At 41.2% G+C, this 13,753-nt stretch overlaps 2 protein-coding genes and 1 pseudogene across 2 annotated transcripts; 2 read left to right on the top strand and 1 right to left on the bottom strand.

Moving 5' to 3' along the window:
• The first annotated feature begins 1,110 nt into the window (after window positions 1–1,110).
• LOC137738988 (mitochondrial outer membrane protein porin of 34 kDa) lies at window positions 1,111–3,807 on the top strand. The gene is made up of 6 exons (XM_068478459.2): window positions 1,111–1,395; window positions 1,528–1,595; window positions 2,213–2,323; window positions 2,593–2,679; window positions 2,839–3,047; window positions 3,162–3,807. Exons 1-6 carry the CDS (start codon window positions 1,350–1,352, stop codon window positions 3,466–3,468), a joined length of 828 nt encoding a protein of 275 aa, XP_068334560.2. The 5' UTR covers window positions 1,111–1,349; the 3' UTR covers window positions 3,469–3,807.
• Window positions 3,808–4,279: 472 nt separating this feature from the next.
• On the top strand, window positions 4,280–6,479 carry LOC137738982 (glucan endo-1,3-beta-D-glucosidase-like). Its single transcript, XM_068478452.2, has one exon. It carries the CDS (start codon window positions 4,313–4,315, stop codon window positions 6,353–6,355), a length of 2,043 nt encoding a protein of 680 aa, XP_068334553.2. The 5' UTR covers window positions 4,280–4,312; the 3' UTR covers window positions 6,356–6,479.
• A 174-nt stretch (window positions 6,480–6,653) lies between these two features.
• On the bottom strand, window positions 6,654–12,861 carry LOC137738989 (hypersensitive-induced response protein 1-like; annotated as a pseudogene).
• Between the last annotated feature and the right edge of the window lie 892 nt (window positions 12,862–13,753).

Raw genomic sequence — 13,753 nt, 5'->3', positions numbered from 1 at the left:
TTCCACCACATCCACACTTTGTTCCCCATCCACAACCCCCACGGGTCTTTCAAGAGGTATGTCGAGATCGGAAGGGTACGAAGAGGATTACCAGAAGCTCGTCATCGTCGTTCACCACCCATCCTTCCTTCCACCACCTCCATACTTCGTCGCCCAACCACCGTCCCTATGGGTCCACGACTTCTCTCTAGTATTTGCAAATCCTAAAATTTGAAATTAGGATTTTAATTTGTCAAATTGGGGATTTGGGAATTATTTTCGATTTAGAGTTTTAATTTGTTAAATTGGTGATTTGAGGATTAATATTTGTCAAATTGAGGATTTGGGAATTAATTTTCGGGATTAGGAGTGGAATTGAGTGCATGGCAAGGTAATTAAAACCAAACCCCCTCGATTGCACTTGTAGCTAAAGTAAGTAACTCAAAATCAGCCCTTTAACGAACAATGCAATTTCATCCCCAACTTTAGAGTATAATAATATTATAGATCATTTGTTATTTGTTGGGTATAGTGTGTACACATTGAAGATGTGGTGAGTACTAATAGTCTATCATATTACAATTCATTTGTCATTTGCTACCTACCTATAATGGGTGGCATGTGGCTGTGCACGCATTGAACATGATACTTAAGATGCAGTGGACTAGCTACTAAGTTTGAGCCACTTGATGTACGATTTGTTTGTCAAAAATATGAAATTTGGTACCATCACAACGCTATTAGGAAATTTTTTGTCGTGCATCAGTATAAAGATCGTAAGAGTTTTGACCAATAAAAAAGAAAATATTCTTGTAATTCTAAACAAGTGATGTCACTTTCACAGCCACCTAGTTTGTTATCATATGATCATCACAATCATTTTATCTTTAAACACCAAGAAAAAATAATGAATATACTATATAAAACGTATTATTTATTTTCCTGGTCAATTATATAATAAAAAGAAGATAAAGACCTTTACTTTTGGGAAATGAAAAGACCAATTTGGTAAATTCACCCGGTCAAATTGGCTTGGCCGAAACGCCAAGCATCACTTGATAAATTCACATTATATAAAAAATGGGAAAAAAAAAAAAAACCCTAAATAGGCAAATCAACGGTGAGAAAATCGAGATTCGACGGTCCTCATTTAATCGAGAAATAAAAAAAATAGAGTAAAAACAAAATCTCGCCGAAAAGAAAGGTGAAATTGAAATCGGGTGGTGATTTAGGGTTTTCGCCTCCCCCAATATATATCGCTCGTCGCTTTCGCCGTTTCTCACTTCCCCTTCTCAGAGAGCTACAGAGACACCCAAGTCCCTTCTGGGTTTCCATTGTTCGCGTTCCAATCCCAAATCTTTGCTGAGAAGATGGTGGGACCTGGGCTTTACACCGACATCGGCAAGAAAGCCAGAGGTATAGCTATCCCTCTTTTTATATTATCTGATATATGTATATATACATGTATATGTATAAATTTGGTTGTAAAAAATTGATGGGTTTTTCTTAGATTTCGTTTTTTGCTAATGGGTTTTTGTTAAATTTCAGATCTTCTGTACAGGGATTACCAGAGTGACCATAAGTTCACCATCACCACCTTCTCTCCCACTGGAGTGGTGAGTTCTTTCGCACTTTTTTCTTGCCCTGAGATCTGTATTTGTATATGTATATTCACTTGTTGAATCTGTAGGGTTTCGTTTCATGCTCTGAGATATAATTTTGTTCCACTTTCGGTGAAATTATTCGCCTCCGATTAAAACTTCGAACTTTTTGTTTCATATTATGCTTAGAATTTGGTGGCGTTTAAGCAGGAAGTGTCAATTGTTGATTTATTGCTGTGAATGTGTTGAAATGGCTAGTCGAACTAGCATCTTGTTCGTCTTAGTTATTCGATTTTGTTTAATTTAAGAACGTTTTGATTTTAGGCTGGGTGCCGATTCTTTGCTAGTTTTGTTAGTTAACCTTTTCTGTAGAACTTTTTTATTTGTGTTATTAGATTTAGCTGAGTTTAAGAAATTTAGTGAAATTTATAGTCAAACATATAATTTAACGAGCAGCACTGATATTAAAAGTGATTCGTATAATTTTCCATGTGTTCCCTACATGCTTATGCGCATTGCCATTTGCCTTGCGCATACCTTTCTTACCGACTCTTTGTTCAACTCGATCCGCCATATAGTTTACAAGTTCTAAGTTAACCATGTATCCTACATTTACTTCTTCATATTTGCAGGCTATCACTTCTTCAGGAACAAAGAAAGGTGAGCTGTTTCTGGCTGATGTGAACACTCAGTTGAAGAACAAGAATGTCACAACTGATGTCAAAGTTGACACCGACTCCAATGTAAGTCCCACATCCATTTATGTTTCTTTTCCATCTATTCTGTTACAGGATCATATTGAGGTGATGATTGTAAATGCCAAAAGTATTTTCTTTTCTTTTGCTTTTTGTTGGACATACACACATCCATTAGAAATAGTGTTAAATGTTCATTCAGATATAACGGAACTGAGGAGCTTTAGTGCATTTGGAACCGAATAAAGTAATTATTTTAACTTATACTCATCTTTTCTTGCTAAAGTCGGTTTACCAATGGTTTATTTTGTTATCAGCTGTCCACCACTATTACGGTTGATCAACCTGCTCCTGGCCTGAAGGCAATCTTTAGCTTCAAAGTTCCTGATCAGAGGTCTGGCAAGGTAGGACTGTTATGCCTGATTTTTTATCTGTCACTCGTCTATTAAGTTTGCCAATATGTGGTAGAACTTGTGGGTGGAGTTCACTCTCTGTATTAAAGCATTTCATTAATCGGGATCATTTGTAGATTTGCTATCTAATATGTGGGTGATTGTTAACAGGTGGAACTCCAATATCTGCATGACTATGCAGGGATAAGCTCCAGTGTTGGTTTGACAGCGAACCCTATTGTTAACTTCTCTGGTGTTATTGGAACCAATCAGCTTGCACTTGGTACTGATCTGTCATTCGACACCAAGACCGGGAATTTGACTAAATGCAATGCTGGACTGAGCTTCTCCAATGCTGATCTAGTCGCTGCATTGACCCTGTAAGTATTCTTTTGGTTGTCTACGACTGGCTTATTTGATTTTACGTATATTGGCTTTGTGATATTGAAGTTTTGGTGCATGGTGTGATATAGATTTTTTTTCTCATGATACAGGAATGATAAAGGTGACATCCTCAGTGCATCCTACTATCACAGTGTCAATCCCCTTTCCAACACAGCTGTTGGCGCTGAGGTGACCCACAGGTTTCCTACCAACGAGAATACCATCACTCTTGGCACCCAGCATGCCCTGGATCCATTGACATCCATTAAGGCACGTGTAAACAACTTTGGCAAAGCAAGTGCCCTGATCCAGCACGAGTGGCGCCCAAAGTCATTCCTCACTGTTTCAGGAGAGGTAGACACCAAGGCCATTGAGAAGAGCGCCAATATTGGGTTGGCTCTTGCTCTCAAGCCATGAGCGGGTTTATTGCTCACTGCGGCAGGGAGCAGAGGTAGAGCGTAATATAGTTGTCTTTCCAGGCTGACATTTCTTTGGTTCTAAATGTTTCTTTTTTCTCGGAACAAGTCCATATGGTAGGGGAAATCGTTCTGTTTTGATGGCTTCGGTTTGTAAAAATAAAAATTCGATGGTTTCAGACATGTTTTGCGACCGTTTTCATGCTTGCGTTAGCGGAGGATGATGAAGCCCGGTAGTCTTCAAATGTTGTTACCATTTTTCGTGGCTGTTTCGGCACTTCTTTTCTTCCTCCTATAATCAATGATATTTCGGCCTTCGTTGGCATCTTGAATTTGAGAAGTCCGTTTGGAATGTTAGCATTTTATTTACTCCGTTCATTACTGAATACTGATTATGTGGCATCGGAAGGCAAATTCTTAGGTTCGGACGACGAGAACCCGTCACTGTCCGGCTTAAGACAAAACCGCCCCACCCAGCCCCACCTCCGCCGTGTATTCTGTCCCTACCCGGTGATTTTTCGGCCGAACGGCCATGAACTTCCACACAGAAGAATTCCTAAAGCAAATGAGTGTAGTGGGTAGCTTTGTCTTATTTGTCAAATTTTTACCTCTCTTCCAGAACGAGCAAGTTAAACAAAACCATATATAATTAGGAGACCAAACAAAATAAAACCCCTTAAATGTTTCCTAGTTTTCCAAACAATTACCAAATCGCACTAGGTTTTCTAATTTCCCACCTAAACTCGGAAGCTGAAATTTCACATCCAAAGCATCCCTACAAATAAGCAAGTCCGATCGACAGTCTTATTCACAACCACCTTACGTACCAAATCAAAAGCATCAACATGGCAAGCATGCTCTCTTCTCTTGCTTTCGTCATCTACGTTCTCTGTTTTTCGGCGTTGACTCCGCAGGCCGCCCCTGCCCCGTTCCTTTTCCCGGAAGCTCAATCAGCTGTCCTTCCCGACCCTTCAACCTTCTTCGCCCCGAACCTCCTCTCATCCCCACTCCCCACCAGCTCATTCTTTCAAAATTTTGTCCTCCAAAATGGCGACCAACCGGAGTACATACACCCCTACATCACCAGATCAGCCAACTCTTCCCTGTCTTTCGCTTACCCATCTTTCTCCTACACCTCTACCGTTGTATCCACATCCCCGTTCGAAGCCGACCTCACCATCTTCGCCTCAAATTCAAACAGAAACGGCCACCATGTAGTATCCGACTTCAATGACCTCAGTGTGACATTGGACTTTCCCTCCTCCAACCTCCGCTTCTACCTGGTTCGAGGAAGTCCCTTTCTCACCTGCTTTGTTTACCGCCCCACGTCGGTTTCTATATCGACCGATCATACAATTGTCTCGGCATCCTCAGCGAGTGGCTCAAACACTAAGTTCATCGTCAAGCTCAACAACGATCAAACATGGCTAGTATACACGTCGTTACCAACTGAATTAATCGACAGCGGCTCATCCACGTTAACTCTTAAAGAATTTTCTGGGGTTGTTCGTTTTGCTGTAATGCCGGATCCTGATCCTAAATCTGAGGGAATTCTTGACCACTTCAGTTCTTGTTACCCGGTTTCTGGTGCAGCTGTGCTCGAAAACTCAAATACTTTGTCGTATAAATTTGAAAAGATAGGTGGAGACTTGCTCATGCTAGCTCATCCTCTACACCTCAAGCTTCTGTCCAATGCAACAGTTTTGCAGGATTTTAAGTACAAAAGCATTGACGGCGATTTGATTGGCGTTGTTGGTGATTCGTGGGTGTTAGCACCAAAGCCTATTCCAGTTACTTGGAATTCCGTTGGAGGTGTCAAAAAAGATTCATTCCCTGAATTCACATCTGCGCTTCGTCGAGACGTTGACGCTCTTAGTTCTACACAATCAACTACTTCATCTTCATATTTTTATGGGAAACTGGTTGCTAGAGCGGCAAGGCTGGCTCTGATCGCCGAGGAGGTAGCTTTCCCTGATGTGATCCCCGTGATTAGGACATTCTTAAGGGAGAAAATCGAGCCGTGGTTGGATGGTACTTTTAGCGGCAACGGATTTTTGCACGATAATAAATGGGGTGGACTTGTTACGAAATCCTCCACAGCTGATCCAGGTGCTGATTTCGGGTTTGGTCTTTATTCCGATCACCATTTTCATCTGGGGTACTTTATATATGGAATTTCCGTATTAGCAAAGATTGATCCTGCATGGGGGGAGAAGTACAAGCCTCAAGCTTACTCGCTCGTGGAGGATTTTCTCAACAAGGACAAGCAATTGAATCCAAATTATCCGCGTCTGAGAACCTTTGATCTTTATAAATTACACTCGTGGGCGGGAGGGTTGACAGAATTCACAGACGGGAGGAATCAAGAGAGCACGAGTGAGGCGGTTAACGCTTACTATGCAGCTTCTCTGATGGGAAAAGCCTATAACGATGCGCAACTTGAGGCCACCGGTTCACTGCTTACTACATTGGAAATTCAGGCAGCTCAAATGTGGTGGCATGTAAGAGAGGGAGGAGAGAGTCAAATTTACGAGCAAGATTTCGCAAAGGAAAACCGAGTTGTGGGAGTTTTATGGGCGACGAAGAGAGACAGCGGGCTTTGGTTTGCGACTACGGAGGCAAGAGAAATCAGACTTGGAATCCAAATACTGCCTGTTTTGCCAGTTACTGAGGTATTGTTCTCGGACGCGGGTTTTGCTAATGAGCTAGTGAACTGGGCATTGCCGGCGCTCAGCAGGACGGGAGTCACGGAAGGATGGAAAGGATTTGTATTTGCATTACAAGGGATGTACGACAAAGAAGGCGCTTTGGAGAAGATTAGAAGCTTGAAAGAATTCGACGACGGGAATTCCCGCAGTAATCTCTTATGGTGGATTCACAGTAGATGAACTTTTGTTGGTTAATTTCTTCTTGTATGAGTTCAGTTTTATATTTTTTTTTGTTTAATTTCGTATTCTTTATGTAAAGAAACGAAATCAATCAACTAGAACTTCGTCGTACTTTAACACAAAAGTTGCAATGTTGTGGATGCAAATGACATTTTTTTTCCATCTGATTTCTAGAAACATATAATTTTTAAGAAAATTAACATGATAAGGAGCAATTATCACACCAACTATTAATATTTAGGGAGTCAAGCATTGCAGATGCATTTGTTCGTCCGAAGTTCTTATCCCATCTCTAGTCCTTACCATAATCGGCTTAAGGGAGACCCTCTCGAATCTGCGAAGCAATGTAGTTGACCGCACCTGGCCCATGCGGGATGATAACAGACTGACCTTGAGGATACACCTATCTCCTCCATGGTGTCAAAGTATTGAGTCACCAAAACCATGTCCACGACATCCTTGGCTGTTGTTCTGGGAACATTTTCGGAGAAGACAAGCACGCTGTCTCTCAGCCCGTCAACAATGGCTTGCCGCTGGCGCGCTATGCCAAGCCCTACCAAATACTTGGACTCTGCCTCTCCTTCTGCTCGCTTGATCTGCATGATTTTCTCTGCTTCAGCCTTTTCTCTCATCGCCAATCTGTGCCTTGTAGTTGTATGATGACAGATAGCAAAACATAGGGCAATAACCAAATCACAAATTGAAATTTCGGAACAATTTGCGTGACATTTTTTGAGTGGAAATTACCTGCATTGATCTCATTCATCGCTCTCTTCACATGAACATCCAGCACAATATCCAGAATAAGGGTCTGGACTATTTCGAAACCATAAGCAAACATTGCCTGTAATGAAAAAATGGCTACAATTTCATTGGTTCTCGACAAATGTTACACAAAGATATAACCATTTCTATTAAAAATAAACAATTGTTTCACCTTTGCAAGCTCCTCGTCAACAGCTTTCGCTATGTCACTCTTCTGCTCAAGGGCAGCATCAAGCTCAATTTCGGCACTCTTGCCCTAAAAACTGAAGAGTAAGAAAGTAGCTTCCAATCTATACAAGCAACAATGTCTACCAATCACTTTCTGCAAGTCTTACCATCAAACACATAGGTCCGAATCTGTGAGTTGGCGTTTGAGAGCGTGTAGATAGCTTTCCACATCTTATCTGGCAATGGGCGATATTGAATCGATGCAACCACTTTGACAAACACATTATCCTGAAAAGACCAATTATGTCACATATTGAGATTTTATCTCCGGCATAATTTCACATAGTCTGACATTGTGGAAAAATATGGAAGAGAATGCTTTTTTCTCATTATATTTCTCTACAAGATTACAAGGATATATATACATGATACAAGTGTGTAGGTAGGACAAGGTAGCCGTGCTAGTGTGTAGGTAGAACAAGGTAGGACGGCTGTAGGACGGCTGTAGGACGGCTTGACGGCTGTAGGACGGCTAGTGTGTAGATAGGACAAGGTAGGACGGCTGTAGGACGGCTTGACGACTGTAGGACTGCTGTAGGACGGTTGTAGGACGGCTTATTCTTCCAATACTCCTCCTCAAGCTGGATCAAGGAGGTTAATTGATCCAAGCTTGGAGAGCAGACTTTGAAACTGAGGAGAAGCAAGAGACTTCGTGAAAATATCAGCAAGTTGATCTTGGCTTCGAGTGAATGTGGTTTGAATTACCTTGGACTGGACTTGTTCCCGAACGTAGTGACAGTCAACTTCAATGTGTTTGGTGCGTTCATGGAACACCGGATTGGAGGCAATATGCATAGCTGCTTGATTGTCACAGAAAAGAGACATAGGTGTGTTGATTGAGAACCCCAAGTCCGAGAGAAGGCCCTTGAGCCAAATGAGTTCACATGCAGTGGAAGCCATGGCTCTATACTCAGCTTCGGCACTTGAGCGAGCAATTACATTTTGTTTTTTGCTCTTCCATGTCACGAGGTTTCCTCCAACCAACGTGCAGTAGCCAGTAGTGGATTTTCTATCAATAGCATTCCCTGCCCAGTCAGCATCGGTGTAGGCAATGATTTGAGTATGACCATTGTTTTTCATGACGATTCCCTGACCAATGGAGCCTTTGAGGTATCTGAGAATTCTTTTAACAACATTTAAATGAGCTTCAGTGGGTGCCTGCATGAATTGGCTTACAAGACTGACGGCGTAAGTTATATCCGGTCTGGTGATGGTGAGATATATAAGCTTACCCACCAATCGTTGGTAGTAACTGATATCACTGAGAGGTTCTCCTGTCAAGTCCAACTTCAATTTGCTATCAAGAGGAGTACGAGTTGGTTTGCAATCCATCATCTTCACTTCTTGAAGTAAGTTAATCACATATTTCCTTTGACTCAAAAAAAGTCCCTTGGGGGAAGTGGCCAGTTCAATCCCAAGGAAGTATTTTAAAACTCCTAAGTCTTTAATGGCAAATTGTTGATGAAGAGAATGTTTAAGAGTGTGAATCTCATCAATGTTATCACCTGTGATGATGATATCATCAACATAGATTAGTACAACTAATTTGCCAACTGATCCTATTCGAACAAACAGGGAGGAATCAGCATGACTTCTCTTGAACCCAAAATTTTCAAGTACCGAGCTCAGTTTGGCATACCAGGCACGAGGAGATTGTTTCAAGCCATAGATTGACTTATGAAGCTTGCAAGCCATACCTGAATTCTGTGCTTATGGATGACCCGGGGGTAGTTGCATGTAGACTTCCTCTTCGAGGTCTCCATGTAAAAAAGCATTTTTTACATCCATTTGGTACAATGGCCATTCATGGTTCACTGCAACAGATAACAAAACCCTTATTGTGCTCATCTTAGCCACGGGAGCAAATGTCTCCTTATAGTCCACTCCAAAAGTTTGAGTAAAACCGCGAGCCACCAATCTTGCCTTGTGTCGTTCAATTGAGCCATCAGAATTAAACTTGATTTTATAGACCCATCGACTGCCTATCACCTTCTTGCCTTTGGGAAGTTGAACTACACTCCAGGTTTTATTTTCATTCAAGGCTTTGAGTTCTTCTTCCATGGCTAGCCTCCACACAACTTGACGATTGGCTTCTTGAAAGTTCCTTGGTTCACTTTCATAGGACAGTTTACTGAGGAAAACTGCATGAGAGTGAGAGACTTTGGAGTAATTTACAAACTTGTGAATAGGGTACCTGGCATGGTAAGTTTCATAGTCTTGCAGCCTTGATGGTGGATGTCGATCTCGAGTCGGATTCCTGCGGGGTTGAGCTGGGATCATAATAGGTTCAGCTCCACTCTCTTGTATAGATGTTGGGTTATGGTCATGGGGAACTACTTGTGCTTCTGAGGCTTCAGTGTCGTCTCCAATAAGCAGGTTGTCATTAAGAGTTGCATGAGAGTCCCGATTGTGAGGTAGTGAATGGACACAGTCACTTGGTTCGACTGGATTTGGCAATGGGAAGAGATCTAGGAAATGCTCCCCCTGACGATTTTGATCTGATGATTTGTTGAAATATGGTTGGTTTTCATCAAACCGTACATCTCTTGAGACAAACATCTTCCTGGAGCACGGATTGTAGCATTTGTACCCTTTTTGGGTGGAGGAGTATCCCATGAAAACACACTTGACAGCTTTGGGATCAAGCTTGTCTCGGTGATAGGATTGAATACGAACATAACAGGTACATCCAAAGATTCTCAGATGGGAAAGATTAATTTTTTTGTTTTGCATAACCTCAGATGGTGATTTTGTATCCAGAACACGACTCGGCAGTCTGTTGATAAGGTAGGTGGCTGCAAGAACTCCTTGAGACCAAAATCTCTTAGGCACATTCATTTGCAACATTAGCGCCCTGGTTTTTTCAAGTAGGTCCCGATTCTTCCTTTCGGCAATTCCATTTTGCTGAGGAGTACCTACACAACTTGTTTGATGTATAATTCCATGGGTGCTCAAATAGTTAGTCATATTTTTGGATGTATATTCAGTGCCATTATCAGACCTTAGTATGTGGATTTGGGACGAAAAATGGTTCATGACAAGATTATGAAAATCCTTGAAAGCATCCATAACTTCACTTTTGAATTTTAGGAGGTACAACCAAGTGGCTCTTGAGAAATCATCAACAAAGATAACGTAGTACCTATAACCATCAAAAGACTCCAGAGGTGCAGGTCCCCAAACATCGGAGTGCACCATCTCAAACAACTTGCTAGTCCTAGACATGGAAGAATTGAATGAGAGTCTAGTAGATTTTGACAAATGACAAATTTCACATACAAGGGAGGATTTGCATAAACTAGGGAACAACATAGACAACACAGATTCTGAGGGATGTGCTAGGCGTTGATGCCACAACCGATGTTCTAGGTTTGAGCTGACTTGGAACCCCTTTGGAACATTGAGGTCCTCTGAAAAATAGTACAACCCATTTAGGTAGTGACCTTCACCAATCAGTTTCTTGGTGGCTAGATCCTGAAAAACAACATTGTGGGGGGAAAAAATTGCACGACAGTTTAGAGAGTTTGTAATCTTTCCTACGGACAATAATTGAAAAGGAAAAGATGGAAAATATAACGATGTGGACTCAACAGCTTCTGAGATCAGTTTAACTTTCCCTCTACCTAGAACTGGCACACCTCTACCATTTGCTACAGAAACTAGTGATGGTTTAGTGTGGCTTTCAAAATCGTATAGTTAGAATATTGATTTGTCATGTGATCTGTGGCACCTGAGTCTATAATCCAAAAATCATGAGAGTGACTAACATTTAGAGCAGTTGAAAGAGCACACATGATACCTGGAATGTCTCCTTGAGGTACATGACCAGATTCAGCTAAGAACCCTGCAAACTGTCCAAGAAGAGCAGTTTGACTTTCCCCAGTCGACGTTTCACCTGTGCTTCCTTTTCTGGTTTGAAGGTAGGTTGAGAACTCATTCAACAAGTCAGCCGGATTGGCTGTAAAGTTCATCGACCCACCGATGGATGTAGCAGCAGCAGCATGGTACTTGTTTGTGTGTGGTCTAGCGTGTGAGCCCTTATGATCTCTTAAAGGCTTGTTCTCAAACCTTGGCTTCAACTCAGGGTGCAATATCCAGCATCGATCTATTAGATGTCCAACATTATTACAATGTAGACACTTCAGATCTGGCCTTTTTCCCTTGTATACTTTATCTCCAAATGACTTGTGATTTGTCACAAAAGCTCTAGCCTCAGACACACTAGGTTTTACGTCAACATTCATGACTTTTCTGCGTACTTCTTCTCGCTGGATAGTAGTGCAAACACTTGCAAATGATGGAAGTTCGGGATTCATTAGAATATGGCTTCTAAGATCTTCATATTCAGAACCCAAACTTGCAAGCAAATGAAAGATTTTGTCTTCCTCGGACCTTTTTAACAGTACGGCAGCATCGATAGTGTGTGGTCGATACATTTCTAGTTCGTTCCACATGTTTTTCATGCAACCGAGATGATGAACAAAGGATTTATCACCTTGTTGAAGACTTGCAAGATTCCTCTTAAGCTGGAACACTCGAGCAGCATTGTTTTAATTTCCATACATGTCCTTGACTGCCTTCCAAAGAGCACTAGAGAATTCTGAAAAACTGAAAATTTCAGACAGCTTAGGATCCATGGAGTTGATGAGCCACGACATGACCGGCTGGTCTTTGCACAGCCATGCTTCATACTCCGGCGATGCGACGTCAGGTGCTTCAATACTTCCATTGACGAATCCAAGTTTGGATCTTCCTCTAAGGGCAAGAGATATTGATCTGGACCATGGAAGATAGTTAAACTCATTTAACAACACAGAACACAAACGTTGGTTTGGGTTGACTTCAGCTTCTGGAAAACTAGGGCGAGGAGCTGTGAAGCTTTCAGCTTCTGAGACAAAAAGATTATCTTCTGCCATTATCGAAACGAATGTGCAGAAGAAGAGAAGGGACAACAATGGAGTCAGGCCGGTTAAGGTTCCGGCTCTGATACCATGTGGAAAAATATGGAAGAGAATGCTTTTTTCTCATTATATTTCTCTACAAGATTACAAGGATATATATACATGATACAATTGTGTGGGTAGGACAAGGTAGCCGTCCTAGTGTGTAGGTAGAACAAGGTAGGACGGCTGTAGGACGGCTTGACGGCTGTAGGACGGCTAGTGTGTAGATAGGACAAGGTAGGATGGCTGTATGACGGCTTGACGGCTGTAGGACGGCTGTAGGACGGTTGTAGGACGGCTTATTCTTCCAATAGACATAAACATTGTGGATTTCACTACAGATCGTTCCGGGAATGTAAAGTAAATTCAGAAGGCATAAACCTTGGATTTGGTTTCACATCGAACTTCAAGTTGCCGCACACGCAGAGAGATCTCACCGGCTACCTTGTATCCGAAACACCAGGGCATGCAGTGGCATCCTGGTTCAAGCACATCATCAAATTTCCCAAAATGCACCCTCACGGCAACTTTTGACTGCTTCACTTGAACACAACCAAGTGCTTGACCCATTCTTCAGTGCTTAAACTAGTAACAAAAGTTGTATATGAATCAATAAGGCATAGATCTAAAGAAAAGAAATCAGTTGAACTCCAGTTGTATTGTTTTCTCGGCACCCAAACAGAAAATAAAGCGAAAGAGTACGAAACGAATGCATATTTTCTGAGCAACAAACGAGAGACATAGTTGTACGGACTTTACCTTTTAAAGCTAAAATTGCTACTGGTTTTTGTAAAATTGTTTGTGAATTATTTCTTGTAATCCAAGCCAAAATTTGTGAGATATAAAAGGATTAGCAAAGCTGATCAGTTGGTAACTGACCAGTATACCCTTGGATTCGACCCTTCTATGATCAAAAAGTCAAAATTACCATCTTCCATTTCGCTTTCGTGCTAGTATTAAAGGAAAAAGCATAATTTGGTCATTTACATTAATTAATTTTCTTTACTTGCAATTTTTCATGTGACTTTGTATAATGTCATTAAGTTCCTTTAAATGTGTTGTAATTTTTTACTTACCAAGTGATAAGGCTTCCATAGAGTTGTGGTCAACTATTTACCTTAAGAGAAAATTTTGTCATGTCACGTGATCATAATATATGCATTATTGTATATAACTTACAGACTCAAATGCTTACGTCGTAAATTTGTCATACAATTTGATTATATTGGCGCACTAGGGTTGAACACTCTTCGTGACCAGCGCTTCTTTCTCTCATCTAAACTCAAAAATCTTCACATTTTCCTACCTCCAAACGTAACATAATCAATCCAATTAATAAATCTCAACACAACCTATAAAATTCGGCGAAAATGTTGTTGATTATTTACTAGATGGGCAGGTATTTAGCTGATTTATTAGGAAAAAGTTCTTTGTTGCTTTCGATTTTGGATTCGAAACTTAG

The sequence above is a fragment of the Pyrus communis genome, chromosome 9 (assembly GCF_041283825.1).
Source record: "Pyrus communis isolate YQ-2024b chromosome 9, ASM4128382v1, whole genome shotgun sequence".
NCBI lineage: Eukaryota > Viridiplantae > Streptophyta > Magnoliopsida > Rosales > Rosaceae > Pyrus > Pyrus communis.
This window is presented reverse-complemented; position numbering and strand designations above follow the sequence as displayed.

What these genes read in the sequence shown, in the direction of transcription:
- LOC137738988 (XM_068478459.2), top strand. Translation starts at nt 1,350, where the DNA reads ATGGTGGGACCTGGGCTTTACACCGACATCGGCAAGAAAGCCAGAG. An exon ending in CATCGGCAAGAAAGCCAGAG is followed by an intron (nt 1,396 to 1,527) that starts GTATAGCTATCC and finishes GTTAAATTTCAG; the next exon opens with ATCTTCTGTACAGGGATTAC. An exon ending in AAGTTGACACCGACTCCAAT is followed by an intron (nt 2,324 to 2,592) that starts GTAAGTCCCACA and finishes TTTTGTTATCAG; the next exon opens with CTGTCCACCACTATTACGGT.
- LOC137738982 (XM_068478452.2), top strand. Translation starts at nt 4,313, where the DNA reads ATGGCAAGCATGCTCTCTTCTCTTGCTTTCGTCATCTACGTTCTCTGT.